General features: G+C 42.8%; 1 protein-coding gene across 5 annotated transcripts; it reads right to left on the bottom strand.

Moving 5' to 3' along the window:
- Window positions 1-14,608: 14,608 nt before the first annotated feature.
- On the bottom strand, window positions 14,609-22,571 carry LOC120435645 (afadin- and alpha-actinin-binding protein-like). 5 transcript variants are annotated; one of them, XM_039605421.1, is made up of 9 exons: window positions 22,510-22,571; window positions 17,421-17,518; window positions 16,704-16,884; window positions 16,356-16,506; window positions 15,905-16,041; window positions 15,459-15,632; window positions 15,220-15,337; window positions 14,871-15,020; window positions 14,609-14,766 (listed from the first exon to the last, which is right to left on the bottom strand). In XM_039605421.1, exons 2-9 carry the CDS (start codon window positions 17,501-17,503, stop codon window positions 14,630-14,632), a joined length of 1,131 nt encoding a protein of 376 aa, XP_039461355.1. In that variant the 5' UTR covers window positions 17,504-17,518; window positions 22,510-22,571; the 3' UTR covers window positions 14,609-14,629. The 5 variants fall into 5 exon arrangements, with proteins under 5 accessions (XP_039461355.1, XP_039461356.1, XP_039461358.1 ...); XM_039605422.1 differs by having other exon boundaries at window positions 14,871-15,017; XM_039605424.1 differs by having other exon boundaries at window positions 14,871-15,017; window positions 15,235-15,337.
- Between the last annotated feature and the right edge of the window lie 2,339 nt (window positions 22,572-24,910).

Here is a 24,910-nt window from a genome sequence, read left to right as displayed (position 1 = left end):
AGCTTAACCACTACATCCCATTGTCAGCATACACTGTACGGGGCAGACTCCTGGTGTCACCAAAGGCATTTCTTGTACATTAAGGTAATTTGTTTTTGTGGCATATCATCCAGGTCATCGTAGTCTAAGGAGCTTGGAAAGAAAAGCGTCTGGACTTTTTTAAGTTGCTTGAAGACGTTTCACCTCTTATCTGAGAAGCTTCTTGACCTTAGAAGTGAAGAAGCTTCTTGGATGAGAGGTGAAATGTCTTCAAGAAACTTAAAGAAGTCCAGACGCTTTTCTTTCCAAGCTCCTTAGACAATATTTAAAGTTGTTTTCTTCCCCCCTCCATAAGTACAGTGGAACCCCGGCTTACGAAGACCCCATTTAACAAAAAATTCAAGTTACGAAGGCACTTAACGGCAATATTTTTGCCCGTGGTACGACAAAATGCCCGTGTAACATAATGGGTTTTGCTGTTCCACTTGAAAGACGTACAGGGAGTGCAGAATTATTAGGCAAGTTGTATTTTTGAGGAATAATTTTATTATTGAACAACAACCATGTTCTCAATGAACCCAAAAAACTCATTAATATCAAAGCTGAATGTTTTTGGAAGTAGTTTTTAGTTTGTTTTTAGTTTTAGCTATTTTAGGGGGATATCTGTGTGTGCAGGTGACTATTACTGTGCATAATTATTAGGCAACTTAACAAAAACAAATATATACCCATTTCAATTATTTATTTTTACCAGTGAAACCAATATAACATCTCCACATTCACAAATATACATTTCTGACATTCAAAACAAAACAAAAACAAATCAGCGACCAATATAGCCACCTTTCTTTGCAAGGACACTCAAAAGCCTGCCATCCATGGATTCTGTCAGTGTTTTGATCTGTTCACCATCAACATTGCGTGCAGCAGCAAACCACAGCCTCCCAGACACTGTTCAGAGAGGTGTACTGTTTTCCCTCCTTGTAAATCTCACATTTGATGATGGACCACAGGTTCTCAATGGGGTTCAGATCAGGTGAACAAGGAGGCCATGTCATTAGTTTTTCTTCTTTTATACCCTTTCTTGCCAGCCACGCTGTGGAGTACTTGGACGCGTGTGATGGAGCATTGTCCTGCATGAAAATCATGTTTTTCTTGAAGGATGCAGACTTCTTCCTGTACCACTGCTTGAAGAAGGTGTCTTCCAGAAACTGGCAGTAGGACTGGGAGTTGAGCTTGACTCCATCCTCAACCCGAAAAGGCCCCACAAGCTCATCTTTGATGATACCAGCCCAAACCAGTACTCCACCTCCACCTTGCTGGCGCCTGAGTCGGACTGGAGCTCTCTGCCCTTTACCAATCCAGCCACGGGCCCATCCATCTGGCCCATCAAGACTCACTCTCATTTCATCAGTCCATAAAACCTTAGAAAAAAACAGTCTTGAGATATTTCTTGGCCCAGTCTTGACGTTTCAGCTTGTGTGTCTTGTTCAGTGGTGGTCGTCTTTCAGCCTTTCTTACCTTGGCCATGTCTCTGAGTATTGCACACCTTGTGCTTTTGGGCACTCCAGTGATGTTGCAGCTCTGAAATATGGCCAAACTGGTGGCAAGTGGCATCTTGGCAGCTGCACGCTTGACTTTTCTCAGTTCATGGGCAGTTATTTTGCGCCTTGATTTTTCCACACGCTTCTTGCGACCCTGTTGACTATTTTGAATGAAACGCTTGATTGTTCGATGATCACGCTTCAGAAGCTTTGCAATTTTAAGACTGCTGCATCCCTCTGCAAGATATCTCACTATTTTTGACTTTTCTGGGCCTGTCAAGTCCTTCTTTTGACCCATTTTGCCAAAGGAAAGGAAGTTGCCTAATAATTATGCACACCTGATATAGGGTGTTGATGTCATTAGACCACACCCTTCTCATTACAGAGATGCACATCACCTAATATGCTTAATTGGTAGTAGGCTTTCGAGCCTATACAGCTTGGAGTAAGACAACATGCATGAAGAGGATGATGTGGACAAAATACTCATTTGGCCTCCTTGTTCACCTGATCTGAACCCCATTGAGAACCTGTGGTCCATCATCAAATGTGAGATTTACAAGGAGGGAAAACAGTACACCTCTCTGAACAGTGTCTGGGAGGCTGTGGTTGCTGCTGCACGCAATGTTGATGGTGAACAGATCAAAACACTGACAGAATCCATGGATGGCAGGCTTTTGAGTGTCCTTGCAAAGAAAGGTGGCTATATTGGTCGCTGATTTGTTTTTGTTTTGTTTTTGAATGTCAGAAATGTATATTTGTGAATGTGGAGATGTTATATTGGTTTCACTGGTAAAAATAAATAATTGAAATGGGTATATATTTGTTTTTTGTTAAGTTGCCTAATAATTATGCACAGTAATAGTCACCTGCACACACAGATATCCCCCTAAAATAGCTAAAACTAAAAACAAACTAAAACTACTTCCAAAACATTCAGCTTTGATATTAATGAGTTTTTTGGGTTCATTGAGAACATGGTTGTTGTTCAATAATAAAATTATTCCTCAAAAATACAACTTGCCTAATAATTCTGCACTCCCTGTAATCCTATTCGAAGTAATTAAGTTTTGTAGAGAGGCGGGATGAGTTTGGAAGTGATCCAATCAGAAGTATCCCTATGCAGTAAAGTGAGAATGCACAATTTGATCTGCTCCCTCTTTCTCATGAAAATGTGACAAAATGCCAGTGCATGGGGAGAAAAGTAGACATATCGACACATTTCAAATGAAGGAAAATAAGAAGCTTTGTGAATAGTGTGGAGCAACTCTCACCAGTAAAATCTTGAAAAACTTTATATTTTAGTCACTGAATCAACTTTAGATTAAGTCAATGATAATCTCCTGGTATTTATTATAGTCTAAAACTAAATGATGTTTTAGTCAAAACACTGACTATAACTAAATCAAAATGTTCTGTCAAAATTAACACTGGTTCAATGTTTTGTAACTTTTCCAGCTTGTTAAATGCATTATTTAAAATTTACACAATTCTCCTTTTTTTAATAATGGTAAAGCTCTTTTTTTATATACAGTACATAGATGGCTGCCAAAAAAGGCAGTAGTCGTATGTGAATGGTTGATATAATTTTTTTTTCTTAGCATCTCCTGTGAAAATGTATTCGTGCTATTCACACTTTATTTCTGTTTTTCTTGTTGGAAGCGATTCATCATGCTGCTGCGCATCATCCTGAGTGAAGATGACATAAGAAAGGTTACCATCGACAACTTGCCAGAAACTGTTGAAAACTTCCATATACTTCTGAAGACGAAACTTGGATTGGAGGGGGACCTTGTGGTTCAGTATCAAGACCCTGAATTTGATAATGAACTGTGCAATCTGAGTAGCATATCAGAACTTCCTAAAGAGAAAGCAACATTGAAGGTGTACACAAAGACTTTTACAACCTACAACACAGACTCCACTCTAGACACAGCAAGCCTGTCATCATCTCTTGAGGAGGGCACCAGTGGTGGCCAAACTCGTCAGCTGCCTCAGCCATTTGTCATTCCTGCCTTTTCTTTTGATGTTGAGTTAAAACTGAAGCAAGGAAATGAAGCCTACCACAGAGATGGATCCTTACTTGACATATCGAAGGACATGAAATCGGATATCTTGGAGAAGCTGGCAGAAGCCATGTATATCCACAACCCCTACCCAACACGTGACAAATATGATTGTGTGGCCCAGGCTCTCATCAACAAGCATCCTTGTCTCAAGGAACCAGGGTCTGTCAATGGGTGGTACTGTTGGAAGTTTAGTTTAAAGTTCAAAATGGGAAACTTCAGACAGAGGCTGCGAGTGGCTGGATGTCCTGAACTCAAAGTAAACACACGTACCTCTAGTCAAACTGGGTCAAAAAAAACTGAAGCGGGCCAAAAAGTCAGAGGTAAATTTTCTACCAGGTTTTCCAGAGGGGAAAACCCAACATGATCTTGACATAGAGAGATCAGTCTTGGTCAGTGAGATGAAGAAAAGAAAGGTTGACTGGAGGCAAATTGATGAAATGATGTACAACACATTCTCTTTACGGAGAAAAGAGATTGTTGAGGATGAACCTCTGGTGGCACAAGTCAAAGAAAGATGGCCAGCCTTGTTCTCTGAACGGCAGGTAAAATGCATCTTTGTAGTTGTTTTGCTTTTGTGTGTGTATTTTGTCTAATGGGCCTCAGATGATGTTTGCTTAAATTTAGGTCTTAAATTTTTTTTTTAAATTCTGCCTGTACCCCCCACCCCTCTTCTTCCATTGCTCAGGTTGAAGCTGAATTTGCCCGTCTTACATCTGTTGACCTGAAAGGCTCCCTCTTTGCTGGGCTTGACCAATATCTGGAGAGGTTCCTTGACATTTAAACATGAGATCTAAGATAAACCTAACAGTTTGTTGTTTTGTTTTTTGCTGAAATGGATGATGGAAAGCTCAAATAATAACTTTTTTGTGTAGTAAACATCTTTACATCAAGTCAATCAACCTTTAAATCAGTTTCATTTTATTTATAAAGTTCACACAGCTACCTTAATTAATAAACCTTAATCAATAAATTAAGATAAGCTAAAATAGATTCCTAAGTTGAGAGAACTACTAAAACATTTGAATTAACTAAGAAACCCAAGTCAACTAAATTAGAACAAGAGTTTAAACAATTGATTATTTTAATTTAGCTTAAATAGTTTTCCCAAGTAAAAATGACTATTAAAGCAGTTGAACTGACTAACAAACCTTAGTCAACTAAACTAAGACAAAAGTTTAGACAACATGTGATTTTTCATTAAGATAACAATTGGTTGTGTTATAAGAACAAACTCTATTTCTTGACTTAACTTAAAATTTTAAGGCAGCCCTGTACCTGATATTTTTAAATTGAAACAACAAGTTATATTTTACAGTGTGGAGTTTAGTTGTGGCAGCACGGTGGCACGGTGGTTAGCACTGTTGCCGCACAGCAAGAAGGTCCTGAGTTCAATTCCACCATCAGGCCGGGGTCTTTCTGTGTGGAGTTTGCATGTTCTCCCCGTGTTTGCGTGGGTTCCCTCCGGGTACTCCGGCTTCCTCCCACCATCCAAAGACATGCAGCTTGTGGGGATAGGTTAATTGGATAATCCAAATTGCCACTAGGTGTGAATGTGTGAGTGAGTGTGAATGGTTGTCTGTCCCTGTGTGTTGGCCCTGCGACAGACTGGCGACCTGTCCAGGGTGTACCCCGCCTCTCGCCCTATGACAGCTGGGATAGGCTCCAGCGCCCCCCGCGACCCTGAAAAGGATAAGCGGAAGCGAATGGATGGATGGATGGATGGAGTTTAGTTGTTCAGATTATTGCACAGTGTCCTATGAAAACGTTCTTTTTCACATGACTGTATGTTTTTGCAAATTATAACTTTTGATTTGTTATAAGTCACTCAGTGTTTTCTTCTCTGTAAAACTTTAGCAGCTCATTAAGGGGTGTTGGTCACAACGAAGCCCAGGTAATGCTACGAAGCATGTAAAGAAGATGCCTGAAAAGTTGAACCCCTACACAGTCAGCCCTGTGAACACAATGATGAACCTGGTAAAAAGAAAGTTCCATCCATCCATCCATCCTCATCGGCTTTATCCGAAGTCGGGTCGCGGGGGCAGCAGCCTAAGCAGAGAAGCCCAGACCTCCCTCTCCCCAGCCACCTCCTCCAGCTCATCCGGGGGAACACCAAGGCGTTCCCAGGCCAGCCGAGAGATATAATCTCTCCAGCGCGTCCTGGGTCTGCCCCGGGGCCTCCTCCCGGTGGGACATGCCCGGAGCACCTCACCCAGGAGGCGCCCAGGGGGCATCCTTGTCAGATGCCCGAACCACCTCAACTGGCTCCTTTCGATGTGGAGGAGCAGCGGCTCTACTCTGAGCCCCTCCCGGATGGCCGAACTTCTCACCCTATCTCTAAGGGAGAGGCCAGCCACCCTTCGGAGGAAGCTCATTTCTGCCGCTTGTACCCGCGATCTCGTTCTTTCGGTCACTACCCACAGCTCGTGGCCATAGGTGAGGGTCGGGACGTAGATCGACCGGTAAATTGAGAGCTTCGCTTTTACACTCAGCTCCCTCTTCACCACGACGGACCGGTGCAGCGTCCGCATCACTGCAGCCGCAGCACCAATCCGCCTGTCGATCTCCGGCTCCCTTCTCCCATCACTCGCGAACAAGACCCCGAGATACTTGAACTCCTCCACTTGGGGCAGGAACTCATCCCGACCCGGAGTGGGCACTCCACCCTTTTCCGGCTGAGAACCATGGCCTCAGATTTGGAGGTGCTGATCCTCATTCCCGCTGCTTCACACTCGGCTGCGAACCGTTCCAGTGCGAGCTGGAGGCCCCCACCGATGAAGCCATCAGAACCACATCATCCGCAAAAAGCAGAGATGAGATTCTGAGGCCACCAAGTGAAAGCCCTCCGCCACTTGGCTGCGCCTAGAAATCCTGTCCATAAAAATTATGAACAGAATCGGTGATAAAGGGCAGCCCTGGCGGAGCCCATCACCCACCGGAAACAAGTCCGACTTATTGCCGGCAATGCGAACCAAACTCTTACAACGGTTGTATAGGGATCGAATGGCCCGTAGCAGTGGGCCAGACACCCCATACTCCCGCAACACCTCCCACAGGACACCCGAGGGACACGGTCGAATGCCTTCTCCAAGTCCACAAAACACATGTAGACTGGTTGGGCAAACTCCCATGCACCCTCAAGTATCCTCGAGAGGATAAAGAGCTGGTCCAGTGTTCCGCGACCAGGACGAAAACCGCATTGTTCCTCCTGTATCCGAGGTTCGACTAACGGACGAACTCTCCTTTCCAGCACCCTGGCATAGACTTTCCCAGGGAGGCTGAGGAGTGTGATCCCCTGTAGTTGGAACACACCTCCGGTCTCCCTTCTTAAAGATGGGGACCACCACCCCGGTCTGCCAGTCCAGGGTACTGCCCCTGATCTCCACGCAACATTGTAGAGGCGTGTCAACCAGGACAGCCCTACAACGTCCAGAGCCTTCAGGAACTCGGGCGGACCTCATCAACACCAGGGGCTCTGCCACCGAGGAGTTGTTTAACTGCCTCAGTGACCTCGACCCCAGAAATTGGCGGGTCATTCCCTCATCCCCAGACTCTGCTTCCTCCTCGGAAGACGTGTCAGTGGGATTAAGGAGGTCCTCAAGTATTCCTTCCACCGCCTGACAATTTTCTCAGTCGGCGTCAGCAGCGCACCGCCAGCACTATACACAGTGCAGGTAGAGCACCGCTTTCCCCTCCTGAGACGCCTGACGGTTTGCCAGAATCTCTTCGAGGCAGTCCGAAAGTCTTTTTCCATGGCCTCTCCGAACTCCTCCCACACCCGAGTTTTTGCTTCAGCCACTGCCCGAGCCGCATTCCGCTTGGCCTGTTGATACCTGTCAGCTGCCTCTGGAGTCCCACAGGCTAACCAAGCCCGATAGGACTCCTTCTTCAGCCTGGTGGCTCCCTTCACCTCTGGTGTCCACCATTTGGTTCGGGATTACCACCACGGCAGGCACCAACCACCTTGCGGCCGCAGCTCAATGCAGCAGCCGGCAATGGAGACGCTGAACATGGTCCATTCGGACTCAATGTCCCCAGTCTCCCTCGGAATGTTGTTGAAGCTCTGCCGGAGGTGTGCGTTGAAGATCTCGCGGACTGGGGCCTCTGCTAGACGCTCCCAGCACACCCTCACTCGCGTTTAGGTGCACCGGTCTGTCCAGCGTCCTCCCCGCCACCTGATCCAACTCACCACCAGGTGGTGATCAGTTGACAGCTCAGCCCCTCTCTTTACCCGAGTGTCCAGAACATATGGTCGCAGGTCTGGTGATACGATTACAAAATCGATCATCGACCTGCGGCCTAGAGCATCCTGGTGCCACGTGCACTTATGGACACTCTTATGTTCGAACAAGGTGTTCATTATGGCCAAACTGTGATTTGCACAGAAGTCCAATAACAAAACACCACTGGGGTTCAGATCAGGGAGGCCGTTCCTCCCAATCACGCCCCTCCAGGTCTCGCTGTCGTTACCCACGTGAGCATTGAAGTCTCCCAGTAGGACAACAGAGTCTCCAGGTGGGGCACCTTCCAGCACCCCCAGGGACTCTAAGAAGGCTGGGTACTCTGAACTGCCACTCGGCGCATAAGCGCAGATGACAGTCAGGACCCGTTCCCTGACCCTGAGGCGCAGGGAACAAACCCTCTCATCCACCGGAAAAACCCCAGCGTGCCGGCAGCAAGCCGGGGATATTAGAATACCCACCCCAGCCCGCCGCCTCTCACCAGGGGCAACTCCAGACTGAGACAGAGTCCAGCCCCTCTCCAGGAGACTAGTTCCAGAGCCCAAGCCATGCGTGAGGTGAGCCCGACTATATCTAGCCGGTACTTCTCAACCTCACGCACTAACTCAGGCTCCTTCCCCACCAGAGAGGTGACATTCCATGTCCCTATTGCCAGTCTTGGCAGCCGGGATCGGTCCGCCAGGGCCTCCGCTCCTGGCCGCCGCCCGACACACATTGCACCCGACCCCTATGGCGCCTCTTGCGGGTGGTGGGCCTGCGGGAGGATGGGCCCATGTCTCCTCTTCGGGCTGTGCCCGGCCGGGCCCCATGGACTAAGGCCCGCCACCAGACGCCGCCCTCGGGCACCCTCCCGGGCCTGGCTCCAGGGCGGGGCCCCGCAACCCTATCCCGGGCAGGGTAAACTGTTCCCTCGATGTTCTTTTCATACGGGTCTTCTGAATCGCTCTTTGTCTGGTCCCTCACCCAGGACCAATTTGCCATGGGAGACCCTACCAGGGGGCAAAAGCCCCCAGACAACATAGCCCCTGGGATCCCTGTGACACACAAACCCCTCCACCACGATAAGGTAGCGATTCACGGAGAGGAAAAGATTGCGTCACTACAACAGAAGAAAAGTCTGACTCGAGCTTCATCGGGAGATGAAAGTTAAATTTGAAATAATTACAGACTGTTATCTTTAAGAAATCTGGGTTTCTGTGAGTTTTAGACTCACAGAAACATCTGGTGTCCTTGGAGGAAGTCCACTAGATCTTCTTCAAGAGAAAGTGAAGACTGATTGATATACTGTAAGAAAAACAATGAGGAGAGATGGAAAGGGTCCACACTGCTTTAATGAGGATTATGAGAAGAGAACACACTAAAATATATAGGCCAGCAGAACTTATATTTATATAATAGGTGGTTAGGAACAGTAAAATATTGTATTACTACTACTTTGTATTTCCGCTGTGCGCATTTCACAGTGAAGCATATGAACAAAAAACAACACTTGAATTGAGATTTAGTAGTGTGGTGGTGAAATGTACTCACTGCCATCTGGTGGAACATTAGAGACAGTTATCGCTCCAAATACAGAGTGAAAGCACCGTCAGCTGTGAAATCTTTGTGCAGGTATGCTACCAAAGCTAATGGCTGCACAACATTGGACACAATGCTGTTTACTTAAGCTTTGTGTCCACTGAGCTTGTTTCCTAGTGGATATTATTTAATTTGAAAATAATACGTCTGAAAGATTTATTATCTAAAGGGTAATTTATCAATTTGCTGTCAGAGATTTTCTAATTGTTAGTGGAGCTGTTCCTGTATTTCCTCCATGGCAGTCTCTGGGGTCCTTGAAGAAAGTGGCATCAATCATGCGGGAGAGGAGAGATTCCCAGTATGGCACTGGATCTTGAGCGCGTCTAGCCCACAGTTCAGATCAATCCTGACACACAGATGAAGATCCCTCAATCCGCTCCTGTGGTCATCCTTTTAACAGTTAGTCTCACCACACAAACTACTGTGCACCATGAATCAGACTGTACATAAAAATAATCTGACATGCAGATAAAAAAATAATATAAAGACTATAATTAAACCACGAGAACAAACGTCAGCTTTCTTTTTACCTAAACACAGTGTTTGCTTAGTTTATTGGGATCCAGTCACCCTGCACATACGTGAAGTCTGATCAGGACTCATAGTACTTCTTTTTCAACTTTTACTTGCGTGTGCATTTCTGTGGGGAAATACATTTACAAACACTCGAGAAGGGGGCGATCTTCAGCACATTCCTGGCCACTGGCAGCGTCGTTGCTGCAGTGATTGGATCTTTTGTGGCATCTCAGTGAACAAAGAGGATCCCTAAACCCACTCAAGTTAAACCTAATTATGGTGGTATTTCTTGCATACCATGACATTTGTTATTTTTTTATGTATTTTGAAGGGAAATGGATGATATAATAACAGATAAGCCTCTCTCATATTTGAAACTGACTAGAAAACACATTTATAAAGCCAGGGAATCTTCACTCCAAATATAAATGCGTGTAACAGATATTTGTACTCATTTCCCATTAACTTGTACATTTCTGGCTTCTTTTCACATGGTAACCTAAAACCTCTTTTTATGTGGGTGGTGCCAGTATGATTACCGGGGAGTGGTTAACATCTCGTTCCCGGGGGACAGGGCCGAAGAGCTGACGTTGATGTCTTACTCAGATGGAGCCTCAGCTGCTGCTCTCTGCCATCAGATCCTAATGGCTTTATTGGTAGGCCCTTAAAAATGCACCCTTTAAGGGTCCTAAGGCCACAAAACGGCCACGCCCCAAAAAGTGCTATAAAAATATTATATATTCATATTTTTTCCACTTTAAATGAGTCAGTCTTTTAAAACTACTTCTCCCTGAAATATTCATAAAGTTTTAATTATATTTCGGGGGTTTTAACCCTTTAAATCCCAGTTTCGTTACATGAGCGCACTGGTTTTTTAGCTGAAAAAAAAAAAAAAAACTTAAATATTTTCCATAAAATACATTTGAAGTAATATTCGTTTGTTATTATAATTAGGCCTTTGGATGGTCCAAAGATTACCACTGACATTCATTTTGATACATTAATATTTTTTTGGCAGAAGCACACTAAATGTCATAGTGCCATATCAGGTTTATCATGTTTTGCTTACACTAAATGCTTATTACCTTATTTTGTTCTAAAATAAAATAAAAAAAAAGTCTAAATAACAATGCAAGATCACTTTGAACGGGAAAAACATTTATTTTACAAGGATGAACATGATTATTTATGTTGCTGGAAATCGGGAAAGTTGTGTGTCCAGCGGCGGCTCTCAGTGGCTCCAGCAGCCGCAGCTCCAGTGCCTACTGCCAGTAGCTGCAGGGGTGGGATAGTGTTTGGGTCCCGGTGTCCCCAGCACGACACGTCCGATACCACGTTAAAACAAATATATAGTGTTCTGTTGTAGCCTTCACACTGAATGTAACGACACAAATTTTTTTTTTACTCTTTTTGTTATTCATGACACAAAGATACTACTTTGTGCATAATCACAACCTAGTGGAAACTTGTTCCATCTAATTTGGCATGGCAGGTCACATAGCACGATAGCATGTGTGAACAGTAAGATTCAAGATTATTATTATTTGTCACATGCATAGTTATACAAGTACAACACGCACTGAAATGTATCAAAATAGAGGGAACGCAGCGCGTTTTACCTGGCGCTGTGCGCTTAGCGGATTGATTAGCGGCATGTCGGCGTGGAACAACAATAGACGGGCAGCCTCGGTCGGGTTTAAAAGTGTCCAAGATTACATGTGCAACCTTATCACCGACGTTTAGAAGTGATCTGCTGTCGTTGACTATAAAACTAGAGGACTTGGGGATGTAAACAAGTTGAGCGTAACAACAAGGCGGATAGACCGGAAGGAAGTTGTCGTGACGTCAACGTGCCGCCTTAAAATTTAAAAATATAATTTTTTGTTGTAACCTTCAAACTCAATGGTAATGTAACGATACTTATTTTTCACGTTTTCAAACGAAAACATCAGCACTTTTCGTACCTCCGACAGCGGGCGTGGGGAGTTTCTGTGCGCATTTGGCACACGGTGAGTCAGACGCTGTACGCTGCTTCCGGAGCAAAGTCATTGTCCGTGAGTTTGTTGACATCATCCTGTGGCTGTTCCCATCGATCTCCTCTTCGCTCACAATTTGCAGATAATTTGTGTCGCTACATGATCCATTGACAGTGTGAGATGAGAGAAGCTCCATTTTCTGCTCAATGCGCATCTATTTAGAAACGCGGTTTCTTAGCTTTCCATCAATGACTACTTCCGGGTCATAGGTCATTCAACCGCAGCTGTATTTAAAAAATGATTTTGAAGAGAAAAATAAAATCTAATTTGCTTTTGGTCCATGCTTTTATATTTAATTTGTTTGTATTGCAGTGTGGCCGTCTGAGAGAAAATACTTTTGAAAGCTTTGGAATACATTTGAAAAAAAAAGTGTTTGTCTTTTTTTCTTTTTTTTTTTTAGGCATAAAGACCTTTATATTTTAAAAAAATATAAAAGTTATTGATAGTGACACACAACACCACTCTCTTTTTTCCCACTTTTTAAAGCAGAAAGACACGCTCAAAACCTGAATTTTTGGCTTGAGTTTGTTCAATGCTCAAAAATGGGGGGGGAAAGGGCGCCACCTGGTGGACAAATAAAATTTTTTACAATTTTAAGGCCTGGACTCCAAAGGATGGCCCTTCAATTAGTTATAATGATCGTACAATGAAAAATAGCGTTTATAATGGGTTTCAATGGGGCACAAATCAACCACTGAAGCTAATTTAAGGAAGTCAGACTGAAATTTTAAAATAAAATTTAAAAAACTGTTTTTTTGGAAAATTTGGCTATACAGGGAGTGCAGAATTATTAGGCAAATGAGTATTTTGTCCACATCATCCTCTTCATGCATGTTGTCTTACTCCAAGCTGTATAGGCTCGAAAGCCTACTACCAATTAAGCATATTAGGTGATGTGCATCTCTGTAATGAGAAGGGGTGTGGTCTAATGACATCAACACCCTATATCAGGTGTGCATAATTATTAGGCAACTTCCTTTCCTTTGGCAAAATGGGTCAAAAGAAGGACTTGACAGGCTCAGAAAAGTCAAAAATAGTGAGATATCTTGCAGAGGGATGCAGCAGTCTTAAAATTGCAAAGCTTCTGAAGCGTGATCATCGAACAATCAAGCGTTTCATTCAAAATAAGCGTGTGGAAAAACCAAGGCGCAAAATAACTGCCCATGAACTGAGAAAAGTCAAGCGTGCAGCTGCCAAGATGCCACTTGCCACCAGTTTGGCCATATTTCAGAGCTGCAACATCACTGGAGTGCCCAAAAGCACAAGGTGTGCAATACTCAGAGACATGGCCAAGGTAAGAAAGGCTGAAAGACGACCACCACTGAACAAGACACACAAGCTGAAACGTCAAGACTGGGCCAAGAAATATCTCAAGACTGATTTTTCTAAGGTTTTATGGACTGATGAAATGAGAGTGAGTCTTGATGGGCCAGATGGATGGGCCCGTGGCTGGATTGGTAAAGGGCAGAGAGCTCCAGTCCGACTCAGACGCCAGCAAGGTGGAGGTGGAGTACTGGTTTGGGCTGGTATCATCAAAGATGAGCTTGTGGGGCCTTTTCGGGTTGAGGATGGAGTCAAGCTCAACTCCCAGTCCTACTGCCAGTTTCTGGAAGACACCTTCTTCAAGCAGTGGTACAGGAAGAAGTCTGCATCCTTCAAGAAAAACATGATTTTCATGCAGGACAATGCTCCATCACACGCGTCCAAGTACTCCACAGCGTGGCTGGCAAGAAAGGGTATAAAAGAAGAAAAACTAATGACATGGCCTCCTTGTTCACCTGATCTGAACCCCATTGAGAACCTGTGGTCCATCATCAAATGTGAGATTTACAAGGAGGGAAAACAGTACACCTCTCTGAACAGTGTCTGGGAGGCTGTGGTTGCTGCTGCACGCAATGTTGATGGTGAACAGATCAAAACACTGACAGAATCCATGGATGGCAGGCTTTTGAGTGTCCTTGCAAAGAAAGGTGGCTATATTGGTCGCTGATTTGTTTTTGTTTTGTTTTTGAATGTCAGAAATGTATATTTGTGAATGTGGAGATGTTATATTGGTTTCACTGGTACAAATAAATAATTGAAATGGGTATATATTTGTTTTTGTTAAGTTGCCTAATAATTATGCACAGTAATAGTCACCTGCACACACAGATATCCCCTAAAATAGCTAAAACTAAAAACAAACTAAAACTACTTCCAAAAACATTCAGCTTTGATATTAATGAGTTTTTTGGGTTCATTGAGAACATGGTTGTTGTTCAATAATAAAATTATTCCTCAAAAATACAACTTGCCTAATAATTCTGCACTCCCTGTATTCCATTCAACACAGTGCAAATGGCTTAGAACTGAAAAACGCAAAAGCCACAAAATGGTCCCAGGACCTCCAGAGGTTAAAGAAACAAATTGTTTCATGACAAATCATATTAACATCACAGTGGTCTAAAGTCACTATCTTCTACATAATATGTAAACTGTGCAAGATGTTACATTCTTCCTATGCAAAAGCAGCAGATATACTACCTGTTATAAACCTAACAGCAACATTTACTGGAAAAATGCAGCTGTCACTCATTCTCAGTGTTGTAAACAAAGAGCCGGCATACTTGATTTGATTTGACTTAATACAGAAGAAACCATAAACACTGGACATTAATGATACGTTTAATTCAGTGATGGGAGTTTTTGGCTTCAGATGAAGCTGTTCTTCTCCTGTGAGAGTGTGTGGTCCTCACTGTACTCCCACTGTTGGTGCTGGATGATCGATTCCTCCGCATGCTCCCCGTTTGTCTTTGGTTGCACTGAGCTGCAATCACATTGAGGGGAAAACTTCAAATTAAGTTCATGCAGGTACATTATGCCATGCTTATTACTAATTCAGAAATTGTGGTACACATAAAGCTACCACACCTGTTTTCTGGGATAAGGCAAAGCGTGGGCTACAGGTCAGCGGTGGAAGCTGACGCGAGCGGGACACACTGGGTGTGGGGGAGGCTGTGTCTGAAGGACATTTGATGAGCTTTTCTGGAGCCACCGTCGCAGCCGCCTCTGTTTCAGCTGCTGGGGAAAAAAAGAGGCTGATTTAATGATTGCTGGAACTGATGGAAATTACTCATCACTTAAAAAGAAACTTAGTCATAAGTCTATTTGGATATATTTTCCTTTTTTCAACTCCTGTTAATATGTAACATTTTCAAACCATCTAAAGCAACTGCTGCTCATCATTTTAGGGAAATTGATAGAAAACTGAGAGACTCACATATCAAAAAGGCACCTTTAGATTTTAACAATGGGGTTTTCTTTGAGTCTGCAAATGGACTCAAGTTTAAAAACCGGTCTTTGAGCCATGTTGCTCGATCCTCCTCAAGGGCCCACCTCTGCAAAATGAACCCCCAAAAAAGGTTTTAAAAACAGTTCAAACATCTTAACTGAAGTCAGTAACCTGTCATATGCACACAACTTTGCACAAGATCTAAACTAATATTTGTTTTTAATCACCTCGTGGCTCAGTCTGATGGCTGCCTCTGTAAAGTTCTTCCTCTCCCTCTCAAAGATCTTCCTCTGCTCCTCCAGAGTCTTCCACTCCTCCCTGAGGCGCTCCTTCTCTTGAAGCATGTAGCAATTGCTTAGCAGGGATGCGGTTTCCTCATCACATGGAGAGCTTAGCTGCTGCTATAGGAAAGAAAGGAACGTGGATGGATTAATCAACAATTTATTGATTATTTATAGAACAAAATGAGTTTCAACCAGAACACAAACAACAGTAAGTCAGGTGTTCATTCCAGGGTAACGTGAGAAGTAGCAGACATCTCTGATCCTGGTTTTGGTAAATGTATATTACCTTTCACTAAACACCGATAAATATTAAAGACACTTTCTCTCTCTGTGCAAATATCAGCTTGACCTTTTAAATCCACAAAACCTCAGGGCTAATTCATCCGTACCTGTAGGAGCTGCTGCTGTGTTGGAATAAAGTCTTTGCACTGCTGGATCTCCAGCTTTAGTCTGTCCATCTCTTCCTCCTGAGTCTCTTGTGGAACAGCATCAGTGTTTTTGCTTTCCACCGTCTGAACCAAGGATGCTAAGCAAAAAGCCCAAATAATTAATCAGATTTAAATGTGTCTTATAAATACTGAATTCAGCAAGAAGAAGGAACAAGAAGTAAACATCAAACACAAAGTGACAGAGCCGCTGTATACAAAATATTCAAACCACACATTATCTTTTGCTTCCAATCAGCTCATAACATTTCTTGATTTTAACAGACAAAAAAATAACAGGTCCATGTGTGAACATGAACTTTTAATTCTTTGAGCAATCACAGCAGAGGCTTCAGTTAATAATTTAAACAATTATTTGCATTAGTGAGGAATCGTTGATGTCACAGTATTTTACCTTGGCTGTCCAGTCTTTCGACGTGGCTCTTAAGTCTTCTCCACTGGAGACGAATACTGTTGGTCAGTTTCTCCGGGGCATGAACGCAATAAAGCTCTACACTTTCCTTACTGGAATCAAACACCTCTTCCTCTTCCTCCTCCGATGTGGCCTGGAGTGAATAAATAAAATAAAACATTTTTCAGTCTGCTGGTAGCATATCTAACAAACATTTTTGAATGACTAAGTGAAACAAAAAAGGAGGCTGATTGTTTAAAATTGCGAGGAAATGTCATCAGCAGCTTTAAAATGTGACGGAAGAGTCTCAAAAGAAAAATACAAAGTATACAAAAGGTGATCAAACACTACCTGTACGCCACTGTGTTCACGTTTGTTGCTTTTCACGGCTGGTTTTCTTGAACTTAGAATGGACACCATGTCTTTTTTTATCTGCTGCAACACTTTTCTCAGCTCTGCATTTTCCAGCACGAGCTCTCTCTGGCGAGCGTCATAGTAGCTCAGCAGAGTCTTATACATTTCCTGTTCATGCCTTATGAAGAGAAACACAGCTCTCTTATCAGTTAGACAGTTGCGCTCAATTTAAGAGGAAACATCCAAGATTAGTGCCAGCCATGTTTGAGGTTCATGCTGCCAAAAATGTTCATTAGAGTGACCTAGAAAACTGACAAAGGCACTAATCTGCTTCTTGTTTGAGGCTCCAAAGTACAGTGACTAACATAGAGGAGTTTCTCTGATCCAAAAAAGGTTCACCTATATATCTAGGGTTCTCAGAGTGCCACTGGCCACCCTTACTAACATTTTATGCAAACAACAAAGAAGATTGAGCAGAGGGGTCATTTCTCTAATGCCAACTTTCCACTCTTCAGTCATCTTAGTCACACAGGTCTAGACACCAGTGTCTCTAGGCGAGTGGTTATTGGAGGTTGCTGGTGAATAGGTGAACATAATCACAAAGAGGTATGCAGTGATACACCAAAGACCACCTTATGATTAATTTGGTCACTAGCAGATAGCCGCGGTTACTGTAGCTGTAATGCTGTCTGCAAACACTTGCCAACTACTCACCGAGTGCTAGTCAAATTGTGGAAGGTGCAACACAAACTGGTCTCTGTATCATCAGGAAAGGCAAAGTTTGCCACAGGATCCATCTACGCAGCCTGCTCCTGAAATAGACGATCAGATTAACAGCAGCGATTCAACTTGTCTGGATTACAAGGATTTGGGAGGCAGTGGTGAGAGATGGAGGCATGAAGCTAGATAGCACGGTCTAAGGATAAGTGATTTATTCACTTATCAGTGGCAACAAGCTACACAGAAAACATCCAGCGCACTCGCAGTTACCCCACAGTGTGTTTATTTAAAAAGTTTAGCTTCAAATCTAACGATGTAGCTTTTGTTATCAAACCATTGTCAGTGCAGGCTGAGTATCTAACAGGTTACTGTTTGGGACACGGGAGATCATCTTATCTCAATGTGCTTATCAGCTGATTAGACTAATCCCAGACAGACAACATGCTTGTTTGTCTGCAGGCAATCACGTTCAAAAACATGAATGAAAAAAATTATGTGAGGAAAATATTTGCTTCTAACAAAATAAACAGTGTGCACTAACACTACTTCAAACATACAACATCCTTTTACAGCGCTTCACAAGACATCAGCTACTGTACCAGAGCGAGACCTAAAAAATATTTTTTCCCTCTTATCTGCATCTGTAATGAGAAGTGTGACTTTTAGGGGACCTACCTTTGGTTTCAGTGATACTTAATCAGTCTGCACAAACAGATGGCAAGCCTTCAGCCACAAAGCCTGAGGAGCCTGGGCCCGGCTTATATAGATTACTCAACAAGTATTAACCTTTAGCTCATTAAGTCACCATTCACAAATTGAGTCCTGACAGAATGTGTTTACAGTGTAATGGTGAAATAATATAAAATAGTCACTGAAATTTTAGACCGCATCCTCAAACATGAGGAGAACTTGATGGAATCACAGCAGAAACTAAACTAAGCCGCACTGTTTATGTTTACCGGGTGGAAGCTAAAGCTCTCTGTAGTAAATCTTTCCTTCATATAATAGTATAATATAATATAATATAATTAAAAGTTCAGCTACATCCCTTTATAAAATTGGCAGCTATATTAAATTTAAAACATCTCTAAAATTATTTAAATTGGAAATGAAGATTATTGGCCGTTTGAATGAAGGATTTATTACACCATAACTGCGTAGTCGGTGTTCCTAATTATTGGAAACTCAAAAATCCCAGGTAAGTAAAGTGTCATCCAGTTACGCATTATTTTAGCTAACGTTAAGGTTTGCCGATGAAATTAAATAAATAAATAAAGCATAATAAAGCAAATGTTATTCGGGTTTCTCACCAGCCGTCAGTGCTAAACTAACGTTGTCCACGGAGCGCTACCACCTCAGAACAGTGAAAACAGAAGCAGGTGTTCTGGGAATCCATCCCACCCGTTGTTTCTGCGCATGCGCACAACACGAAATTAAGTGGCAAACCGTCCTACCTTTGTGAATATTAGCTCGAAAAATACTCTGACGGGTAAAATTAAGTGCCAAACCATCCTACCTTTATGAAAATGAGCTAGTGTGGAGGTAAACACAGACGACACGAGAGCTGTCGATTAACACTCCTCGTTTATTACTCATCACCACACAACTGAACACTTCAAAACATAGCAACCACACTTCCTGAGAACTGGGTGTGAGTGGAGCCCTCCAGTGGTCCACCACACTAGAAGCATACTTTAACGGCTAAAATTAAGTGGCAAATCATCCTACCTTTGTTAATAAGAGCTAGAAACATACTCTGACGGGTGAAATTACGTGCCAAACCATGCTACCTTTGTGAATGTTACCTATAAGCATAATTTAATGGGTAAAATGAAGTGGCAAACTGTTATATTCCCACTGTAGTGTCAGTACACTATTAGGGCTTATGCCAGGGGTCTCAAACTCGCGGCCCGCGGGCCATTTGAGGCCCACGTCTCCTCTACTTGCGGCCTGCATATTGATGTGAAGAAATTTTTTTTTTTTAAATTATTATACAAAAAATGATTTAATACGACGGCAGAGTGTTACAGGCATGGCCCTTTAAGACTGTAGCCTCATGGGCGGTGTAGTCCTTGCTGCAGGGAGAACCTGTGGGAGCGCCCCTCCCGCTGTGTGTCTGAGCGTGAGGGAGGGAGAAAAAGGAGAGTCAAAAAGTACGAGGTGCTACCGAGCAAAAACGGGAGATGGAAGCATGTAAATATAAAAATAACCACTGCAGCCAAAAAGAGTGCCTGACGAGCCCAGTTGTAAGTGCCATTAAGACTCGACTGTACACCGTGTTCGTGTTTTCCTCCAAAACAATAAAGTTCTGCTGGAGCAGCCTTTCAACGCCTCTCTCTGTCTCTCGCTAGCAAAGTTGACCCAGACAGTAAAGCCCGTTCCCGGCTACGAGCCCGACACAGAACCCAAAGTATTAGCCAGAGGTCTCCTTACCACTGTTCGGAGCCGCGGACCTGGCCGAGGTAACAAGAGAGTGCAAACATGTTGAGGGCTGTGTTAGTTCAGTGAGAGATTTATTTGGAAAGAAAACTATTTTCACTTGCAGTCAAAAACTAATGTGTACGCTTATGCCTGCATTTTTATTTTGTTAAATACAAACAAAATTGTAGCAAAAGTGCTGGAAAGTATCTGGCCAGAAAGAGCTGTTTATTTGGTAGTTCAATGAAACTACTGTAGTATACTGCTGAGTGACTGTTGCTCGTTAAATACATTTCATTGCAATGTTGACCCTGTGCTAACTTGCATATGACAAATGAAACTGAAGTGGAAAGGCTTCAGATAGTTAAGAGTGAGAAAAAAAAATTGCGTTCATGTTTGCAATTTTGTCTTGTTACACAATATTTGGAATTAAATAAAACAAACAAAACACTACATTTTAGGAAATATTAGAGGGTGTTTTCGTTTTTGTTTTTTTGTACTACTTGGACACTAAAGTGGCCCTCCAATGAGATGACGGTGCCAGAAGTGGCCCGCGGCTCATTTGAGTTTGAGACCCCAGGGGTCCGTTCTTCGTACCTCGCTAAGTAAGTTAGCTGGATTTGATTGTTGACGATTTCGCGTGATCTTGGATCGTTCGGTTCTCCGAAGCTCATCCAGGACTTGCTGTCATAGCAACAGATCCGTAAGCGTAAACCTGCTTGGGAGCAGGCTTACTTTATGTAAACAGGATTAGATCGCGGCCACTCAGGGGCCCGTTCTTCGTACCTCGCTAAGTAAGTTAGCCGGATTTGAATGTTGACGATTTCGCGTGATCTTGGATCGTTCGGTTCTCCGAAGCTCATCTGGGACTTGCTGTCATAGCAACAGATCCGTGGCGTAAACCTGCTCGGGAGCAGGTTTACTTTATGTAAACAGGATTAGATCGCGGCCTCTCAGGTATGTCCGCTGCAGTTATATGAAAGCAACAGCGATATTTCTCCACTGTTTGTCCATAAATAAATATTATCAATGTAACTAAAGATAATGCAGCATTTGATTCTTTTATTGATTTCATACAGATACATACAGGTCATTTCCGAAAAAAAGGGAAATGTACTATTAATCATTCTATTACATGTAGTAGATCATGTCAGATGTAATTCATATTTTAGAGTAGTAATAGTAAATTACTACGTGCAATCAAGATGACAGACCACGACTATAAAAGCGAAGGTGGATTTGGGAAGTCTGTCGCAGCCATGTCCTGTCCGTTTGTACGCGAGCAAGGAAGGTGCAAGATTGATAAGGAGAGTTTACAGAATTTAGCGTATATTGCGGGATAGACGGGATCCTTTAGCTCAGCGCGACAGTGTGCTCATAGAGAGATATTGATTCTCCCGTGAGGGTATTATTTACTTTCTCTCTCTCTCTCTCTCTCTCATATATATATATATATATATATATATATACTTACTGTACTGTATATACTTACTCCCGACTTACTGTGCATGCTTCAGTCACCCCTTGCATGGGAACAGGTAAAAGTGATGGAGTGTTATGTCAAACTACACACAAAAAACCCCACAATGTCAATAAATGTCACAGTACAAAAGGGGTGTGACGAGGGGTGCAGGACCACCACCTGTCTTTATTTGCTCTGCCCTTTTTGGTTGCTGTTATAAACAAACAAACAGATTATTCCAGGGTCTCTTGTCATAGACTAAAAAGCAATATAAGTGATAAATATTACCATTCTGTAGAATATTCTTATATTTCACTTTTACTTTTTCCCATGTTCTAGTGGGTCCTGTTGTGGCTCTAATGTGAAAGAGGATATGATGTAATATAATATAATATGGTATGATATAATATCACATGATATAATGTAATATCATGGATCACTTACGAGTTTAATTTGTCAGCAACTTTCTGCCAGCCCTCTCTCCTTGCTTTTGCAGCCTTTGCAGTGTTCCCTTGCGTTTTAATTAAACTCTGAAACTCCTGAAATCCCTCAATCAAGAGTTCTTGCTCTGCTGCCGAAAAATACTGAGCGCGCTCCTTCGACATTTTCGCCGACCAATCAAAGGGTTGCCGATCAATGTTTCTACTATCGATGCGTAGCCCCTTTTAAGCCACCCAGTGATCTCACATTACTTCATCCAGCTATACTAATCGTCAACAACAGGTGTGTTCGGAGAACCGGAAAAGCGAGCTCAAAGTTGGCGCGATGATTTGATCTTGGATGTGTCATTTGATCTTGGATGTAGTAAGCGAGATACGAAGAACGGACCCCTGGCTTATGCCGAGTCAGACTGCACATACGATAGTTTGTTTACAAGTTGACTTCTTCTTTATGGATGACACAGAAGTTACACACACACACATAACTGGGCGTGGTGCCCCCTACTGGCGATAGCTTGCATAGCACACCATAACTCTTGGTTCATACATAACACAAACCATCCTGGATTTAAGAATATAAGCTACAAGCATACTCTGATGGGCAACGTTAAGTGGCAAACCGTCATACCTACTTTAATTTGTGCTGGGATTACTCTGTGACAGCAGAAATGTGCAGAAACTACTACCACAGCCGGACGAACAAGTTAGGTAGCCTCAACAGTTGGTGTTTTAAATGTTTACATCATGAGGAAACAAAACTTACTTGCATTTTCCAACGTATTTTTCCAATGTAGCTAGCAACGGACCGTCTCCTTAAGCCCCGTCGTTCCTAATGAAAGTGTAGGCAGGGGCGGATCTAGAAGGGTGGCATGGGATGGCAAGTGCCACCCTAAAATGATCCCTTGCCACCCCAAGTGCCACCCCAGTTTTGCATATGACAGTGTTGTTTATTAAAATATGATAGCATTAACAGTTTGAGCGTAGTTACAGTCAACAGTGAATATAAATGCTAAAACTGAATATATTGGATAGTGTTCCCCCCCTCCACCATTAACAAATGGTTCAGCCCATAGCGGGAAGGCTTTTTTTCTTGTTTTCAGTAGCAAGCCATGCTTATGATTGTGCCAGAGCACATTTTGAACAACACCATGGGAATTTCGGATTTTACACAGGTGGTTGGATGTTACACTGTGGAAATGGAAGGAAGGTGAGTGTTATTAACCCTCTGTGGTCCACGGACACGCTGCACCTCCAAATCACATGACTGATGTAAGCTGACATAGCAACACGCTGCAGCCACGCGGAGTCTCTATTTCAGCCCACATTGAAAGTTCGGACTTCAAAGTTTTTAAATTTTAATTACAGGCCAGTAAATCCAGAGTTATGATAATAAATATAAGCCACGCTTTTTTCTAAATACTGTCCTCACGTTTGTGTGTGTGTGTTTTAAGCGTTTTCTAAGGACAGCGCGAAAACAGTAAAGAAAGAAAAAAGCCACCTCTTTCCTATCGGCGGAAAAATGTACCATGTCCCCATGTCGACCAATTTAAAAAAAAGTCAACACGTGGGATTTGGTTGTTTAGGAAGAGGGGAGAGTTTTTAGAGTGACGGTAACGGCAGCGAGACAGAGGGAGAGAGAGAGAGCGAGAGAGTTTTTAGATGTGGGAGATTTGTGACGTTTAGTGTGGAGTGTATACTTAGTGTGTTGTGTTGTCTTGTGTAGCTGTTCTGTTGTGTAGTCGTTTTGTCTTGTGTGTCAGTGAGGGCACTAATGAATGTCACTAAGGCACATTTGCAACGTAAACACTGTCACTAAGTAGAAAACCAGGGGAGTGATACACCTGCTGTTGTCAGGCCTGCAGGTTAGTCCCTGTGCTGCTCTCCTCTGTCTTTTGGTGGACAAACTTGTTTTTTTACTGGCACACATCATTTGTGGGGCATCTTATTGCGACACCTGATTGTTCTCTCACTTTAGTTTTAGTAATATTTTTAAATGGTTGTAGAAAATGAAAAAAAAAAAACTGCAGGTGTATTGGCTGCATTTTCAGATAAATAGTTGTATATGTTTACAAAATGTACAATTTATATTTGGATTTCAAGTTGTAAAAATTTAGTCAACATGTCTGTGTTTTTTTTTTTTTACATAAAAAAAAAATACTACTAGGATTTTAATGTCATACTGGGACCATTTTCTGCCACTTGCTTGTTTCAAATGCACGCCATTTCCACTGTGTTGAGTGTAATATAGCCAAACTTGCCAAAGGATTTTATTTTTTTTTTAAATTTTAAAATTTCAGTCTGAATTTCTTAAATCAGCCTAAAATGGCTGAGCAGCAAAAATACTCACACTGATCACCCTAGGGCCGTTTTCTGCCCCATTGACAACCATTATGAATGCTATTTTTCATCCCAAAATTACTAGAACATAAATTAATGTATTTCTTTATCTTTGGAGGTCAATGTAGACTCAGGGCCTTGAAATTGTAATTTTTTCATTTGTCCACCAGGTGGCGCCATTTTTTCCACTTTTGGGCAAGTGAATGAAATGGAGTAAATTTCCGTATTTATTCCATAGACTTTCTGCTCAAAAAATGATAATTCTGTGTCACTAACAGTCTTAGACAATGGCGTGTATGTTTTAAAAAAATAAAATAAAGGTCTTTATGCCTAAAAAAAGAAAAAAACATGACACACGCACACACACACACACGCGCGCACGCACACACCTTTTTTTCCGTCTTTTCTCTTAGGCCACAATGCAATACAAACACAATAAATATAAAAGCTGGAACCAAAACCAAATTAGACTTCATGGCTTCAAGCTCATTTTTCAATGCAGCTGTGGTTGAAAAAGCTGTAACCCGGAAGTAGTTATTTTTGACGGCGGAAGGGCTCGGCGCGCATCGCGGATCCTCCTGGAAAGGCACGTGGAACGCAAATTTAACGGTAAAAAAAAGCACCTTTGCCACTCATTTTAAAATTGGGAGCGAAAGGGAGATGAATGAAACAGTAACAGGGTGATTTTTGAAAAATTTAAAAGTATTTTGGTGACCCGCGAACAATGATCCTCCATCCCCTTCGGCGATGCTCTCCGCCATCGCCGATGGTGAAGCACTGTTCGCCGGTGACAAAATCCCCCCCCCCCGCAATGTTTTCGTTATTTG

The sequence above is a fragment of the Oreochromis aureus genome, linkage group 22 (assembly GCF_013358895.1).
Source record: "Oreochromis aureus strain Israel breed Guangdong linkage group 22, ZZ_aureus, whole genome shotgun sequence".
NCBI lineage: Eukaryota > Metazoa > Chordata > Actinopteri > Cichliformes > Cichlidae > Oreochromis > Oreochromis aureus.
Note: the sequence above shows the minus strand (reverse complement) of the source record. Positions and strands in the feature narration are given on the sequence as shown.